Source organism: Chelonoidis abingdonii, chromosome 1 (assembly GCF_003597395.2).
Source record: "Chelonoidis abingdonii isolate Lonesome George chromosome 1, CheloAbing_2.0, whole genome shotgun sequence".
NCBI lineage: Eukaryota > Metazoa > Chordata > Testudines > Testudinidae > Chelonoidis > Chelonoidis abingdonii.
In genome coordinates this window covers 153,040,696-153,046,304 of record NC_133769.1, presented here as the reverse complement: position 1 = coordinate 153,046,304, position 5,609 = coordinate 153,040,696, and the positions used below count along the sequence as shown (strand labels likewise).

At 46.4% G+C, this 5,609-nt stretch overlaps 1 protein-coding gene across 4 annotated transcripts in view; it reads right to left on the bottom strand.

Annotated features, from left to right (window-relative positions):
- Positions 1 to 1,295: 1,295 nt before the first annotated feature.
- Positions 1,296 to 5,609, bottom strand: part of IFFO1 (intermediate filament family orphan 1) — a 15,048-nt gene continuing 10,734 nt past the window's right edge. For 2 of the 4 annotated variants that reach the window (XM_075071510.1, XM_075071517.1), the window contains exons 7-9: positions 5,359 to 5,454; positions 4,968 to 5,098; positions 1,296 to 2,059 (exon numbers count right to left, since the gene is read on the bottom strand). In XM_075071510.1, coding sequence (XP_074927611.1) covers positions 1,957 to 2,059; positions 4,968 to 5,098; positions 5,359 to 5,454 — 330 coding nt within the window. In that variant the 3' untranslated portion in view covers positions 1,296 to 1,956. The remainder of the gene's footprint in view (positions 2,060 to 4,967; positions 5,099 to 5,358; positions 5,455 to 5,609) is intronic. The other 2 variants (XM_075071513.1, XM_075071518.1) reach the window with 1 other exon arrangement.

The following is a 5,609-nucleotide window of genomic DNA, read 5'->3' as shown; positions in this document are numbered from 1 at the left end:
ATAAGCTTTCATGGGCTACAGCCCACTTCATCGGATGCATAGGGACTGAATTCTCAGTTAAGGTGTACTGGACACAGAGGTTAACTCCAGGTATGTGATGAGANTGTTTCCTTTCTTTGTCACAAATCACCATTCCACTTCCTCAGTTTTTATACTCTCTTCAGTTTCTTACTGTGATCCTTTCCCGCGTGGTGTCCTTGGCAATGATTTCTGAATCTGTCCAAAAGATCTCCGTTTTCTCAGCTGTTAGGTACTGTTGAAACTCACACTTCCAGACAACATATCCTCTCTTCCAGCATGGCTACCAACTTGCACGTCATACGCTAGATCTCTCTTCCATCTTCCAGCAGAAAGGAAAACATAGCACATAAAAGGGCAGGTCACAGCAGGTGGGTGCAGAACTATAACTAAACAGAAGGACCCACAGTGCCTCCGAAACTCCCATTTGCCACTCCTGATCAAAGGTTCCCTTGACAATTGATTTATATACAAAGTCTTGCTGCTCAGCGTCACTGTTCAGGACAACTGGACCTGTATTCTCTGCTCTATGGTCCAGCAAAAGCTCCTGCTCTTAAGATTCTGGCTGTCAGTCATCACCTCTCTTGGATTTAGACAAGCATCTCTCCCCCTCCTGACCGAGGATCTTCCAGGCTGCACAGTTCACTGTCTACACTTTTCAGATTAGCAGCCGTGTTAGTTTGTATCCATAAAAAGAACAGGAGTACTTGTGGCACCTTAGAGACTAACAAATTTATTTGAGCATAAGCTTTCATGGGCTACAGCCCACTTCATCGGATGCATAGGGACTGAATTCTCAGTTAAGGTGTACTGGACACAGAGGTTAACTCCAGGTATGTGATGAGAGCAGACATTGCCCCTGTGCATAGTGTTACAGGAGCAAGGGTCAGAGCAGCATAAGCCCCGTCCTTGCTTAGAATGGAAGCTCAGCAGAGCAAGGACCATGTCTACTTTTTTATTTTTAAAACCAAGCCTAGTGCATTGAAGGGAGCCTCTTGATTGCTACCACAATCAAAACACTAAGTGCAGTCCCTGGAGGGCAGCGTGACCCCAGCAATGGAGCCCTCTTACCCACCATGCTCCCCACACATGGTGATAGACAGACCGAGGGATGGAGCATCATTAACTCCCCTTTGAGACTCCAGCAGAAGCTGCAGCAACAGACCCTTCCCTGCAGCAGTGTTCAGGCAGTGCCCAATGTGGGCTGCCTACGGGAAGCTTCCTCTCAGCAGTGTCCTCCAAATCCCATGCCAGCTAAATAAAACCCCACACAGCTGTAGAAAAAGGCATTATTGTCCCATTTAATGAGTCCTCATTTCCATCACAAACATGTACACACTGTCATCACACCACAGATGCACAGCAAAGCAAAGTGCATGGAGGGGGCAGGAGCCAATGGCCCTTTCCTTGTCCCCAAGGAGAGAAGAGGCTCTCAGTACCTTGTGTGCTGTGGTGCAGGGACCACGGGAGTGTTCAATGAGCACAGAGGGGAGAGAGAGTCCAGCACTCGGTCCAGTTGGCACCAATGTTTGCAGAGGGACACAGCTCCAGTTCTACTTCTGAGCAGCACAAGGGGTGCAGAGGGAGACAGGTCAAGTATACCAGGACAGGGGATGGAGGCAGTGGTCCCCAGAAGACAGGTGCCAGGGGATGCTGCTATAATAAAGTTGGATCCTCCCTGTCTGAACCCCAGTAAGATCCAAGTGGGGGAGGCGAAGACAGAGGTGGGGAAAGGGAAGGGGACCCTGTGTGAGGGCCCTCAGCTCTAGCTAGCTGTTCTCATTTACAACATGTCCTTTCTGGGTAAATTCTCCACCCCTGCCCCAAATGAGGAGGAATTTGATAGAGTTCTGATGGTGGCTCCCTGTCAGTCTCTCCCAACCACAGTTCAGACACTCCTGCTCTCTGCCTTGCCAGGAGTGGGCAGGGCCTCTCAAATTATCTGATAGAGGCATCCGCTGGGAGGTCGTGATTGGACTCCTCGGTATCCTCATTCAGGGCTGGTTCACTGTTAGAGGGTGGTGTGAAAGCAGGAGACTTTCTGAAAGAGAACAAAGGGCAGGGGTCACGTGGGCACCAGATTGGGGGCGGGAGAGAAGCGATATATCGATATATATATCGATATATCGAGAGAAGCGATATATCGATCCCCGAATACGCTTATATCGATTCCGGAACTCCATCAACCCGAACGGAGTTGTGGAATCGACAGGGGGAGCCGCGGACATCGATCCTGCGCCGTGAGGACGGTGAGTAATTCGATCTTAGATACTTCGACTTCAGCTATGTTATTCACGTAGCTGAAATTGCGCATCTAAGATCGATTTTCCCCTGTAGTGTAGACCAGCCCACAGTTAACTCATGCGATTAACTCAAAAAATTAATCTCGATTCATTGCAGTTTTAATTGCACTGTTAAATAATAGAATAACATTTAAAATATATTAAATATTTTAGATTTTTTCTATATTTTCATATATATTGTATTCTTCTTCTAATTGAAATCAAAGTGTATATTTTTTATTACAAATATTTGCACTGTAAAAATGATAAAATAGTATTTTTCAATTCACCTCATACAAATACCATAGCGCAATCTCTGTCATGAAAAATGCAACTTACAAGTATAGATTTTATTTTGTTGCATAACTGCATTCAAAAACAAAACAATATAAATCTTCAGAGCCTACAAGTTCACTCAGTCCTACTTCTTGTTCAGCCAATCACTAAGACAAACAAGTTTGTATACATTTATGGGAGATAATGCTGCCCTCTTCTTATTTACAATGTCACCAGAAAGTAAGAACAGGTATTTTCATGGCACTTTTGTAGCTGGCATTGCAAGATATTAACGTGCCAGATATGCTAAACATTCGTATGCCCCTTCATGCTTCAGCCATCATTCCAGAGACATGCTTCCATGCTGATGACGCTCGTTAAAAAAATGTGTTAATTAAATTTGTGACTGAACTCCTTGAGGAAGAATTGTATGTCCTCTGCTCTGTTTTACCTGCATTCTGCCATATACTTCATATTATAGCAGTCTTGGATGATGACCCAGCACATGTTGTTCATTTTAAGAACACTTTCACTGCAGAATTCACAAAACGCAAAGAAGGTACCAATGTGAGATTTCTAAAGATAGCTACAGCACTGGACCCAAGGTTTAAGAATCTGACGTGCCTTCCAAAATCTGACAGGGACAAGGTGTCGAGCATGCTTTCAGCAGTCTTAAAAGAGCAACACTCTGATGGGGAAAGTACAGAATCCGAACCACCAAAAAAGAAAATCAACCTTCTGCTAGTGGCATGTGTCAGATAATGAAAATGAACATGAGTTGGTCTGCACTGTTTTGGATTGTTACAGAGCAGAACCCGTCATCAGCATGGATACGTGTCCTCTGGAATGGTGGTTGAAGCATGAAGGGACATATGAATCTTTAGTGCACCTGGCAAGTAAATATCTTGCGACGCTGGCTACAACAGTATCATGAGAACACCTGTTCTCACTTTCAGGTTTCATTGTAAAAAAGAAGCGGGCAGCATTATCTTGTTCAGCACTGGCTGAATGAGAAATAGGATTGAGTGGACTTGTAGGTGCTAAAGTTTTTTAGTTTTATTTTTGAGTGCAGTCATGTAAAAACAAAAAAACTACATTTGTAAGTTTAACATTCATGGTAAAGAGATTGCACTACAGTACTTGTATTAGGTGAATTGAAAAATACTATTTCTTTTGTTTTTTTACAGTGCAAATACTTGTAATCAAAAACAATGTGAGCACGGTACATCTTGTATTGTGTGCTGTAGTTGAAATCAATATATTTGAAAATGTAGAAAACGTCCAAAATATTTAAATAAATGGTATTCTATTATTGTTTAACAGTGCAATTAATCATAATTAATTTTTTTAAGCGCTTGACAGCCCTAATAACAACTGATACCTAGGGGGTGCTGTAGAACCGGATGGATTCCTCAGGTACTGCAAGGAGTGTAGTTAACACTGGGAAGTTAACATGTGACATTATATGGGTCCTGTAGAGTACCACTGAGAGGGCAAGGGGGTTATATGGAGCCTAAATAAACCCTGGGGCCAATGATGGGGAGCTTTGCTCAGAGCAATATCCTGGCAGTATCCTGCAGAGGGGGATATGGAGGAGGGAAGTGACACTGTGAGCTCATTCCAGCAGGGCCCAGCCCAGAGCTGCACTGACTTCATACTCCCACAGGCCGGCAGAATGTCCCAGCAGATCAGTGATGCTCTGTTCCAGGCTCTTTTTAGACAGTGACATCGTCTGTCAAAGCTGATAGCTGAGCACGATTCATCTTCCATAGGCATCTGGCACCAAATTCAACTCCTGTGAGGAGTCTGCAAGGTGGTTACAGCTGATCATTCAGAGTCCAATCCAGTTGTGACAGCCAGCCCGGCCCCTCACCCATCAATGCACTAGCTCCCATTCCCCTGCGAGAACTGGGAACAGAAGCCAGGAGCCTCAATTCCCAGTCCCCCTAGTAGTGCCCACTCTTCTCCCAGCGCTGGGAGTAGAACCTTGTCTGTGTGGGAGATGGAACAAACCGAAGTGCCTTCCTCTCCAAGTACAAGGTGCATTTCTTTGACTTTGCCTTCTCGAACAGAAGATACAGAGTAACATGTACATTCAAAACAAGCAATGCCCCCCAAACCAAAGCACTGCACTGTGCACACTTCGCTCCCGGGGGAGAGGATGAGTGAACAACCACCACATGACAAACACATCCTCACGATGCTTCATCTGGTAGGCATTCAGATACTACAGCGAGGAGTGCAGTACACAAACCTATACAGCACAGAACTGAACTGAACCCAAGAGTCCTAACTCCGTCCCCTGACTCTGAGCCACTAGATCCAATGCCCCCGCCCCCAGACCTGGGACTGGAGCCCAGGAATCCTGGCCCTCCCTATCCTGGAGCTCACCTGTCTCCAGACTGGGTGATGAGCCGGCGGCAGGTCTCCATCTGCACATCCAGTCCACGCTTCATGCTGCACATTTCCATGTATTCATGCAGGTGCCGATTCATGTCATTCTTTGCTGTTGCAAGCTCCAGCTGCACAAAGAGGAGCAATGAGGAGCTGAACCTGCTGGCGTGGTACTCTGTGCCACATGGGGACACTGCATACTGTCCCAGCCAGTCCGCCACAGGACACTGCCTACCTTCTCCTCCCACCAGGGGACACCACCCAGCTACACCAGCCAGTCAGAGGGAGACATCCACAATTACCAATTTTCTTGTCCCTCCTGGGGTCTATTCCTACATCTCCCACCTCCTTGTCCGCCCTCATCTTCCCCACTATGTCCTTCTCCCACCTCTATTTGGTCGATGGTTTCCTGATATTCCTTCTCGCGGCTCTTGAAGAGCGACTCTGTGTCCTTAATCACCTTCTCCAGACAGTCATCCTGCTGCTGGGGGAAAAGAGGATGCCATGATGTTTGGAGACAGGGCAGTTGCCAGAGGTCAGAAAGCACAGAGTGAGAGATCAGAGAAAGACCCGGCAGCACCAGAGAGAGCGAGGAAAGGGTAGGGAACAGAGACAGTGACACAGGATCGGGGGGGGGGG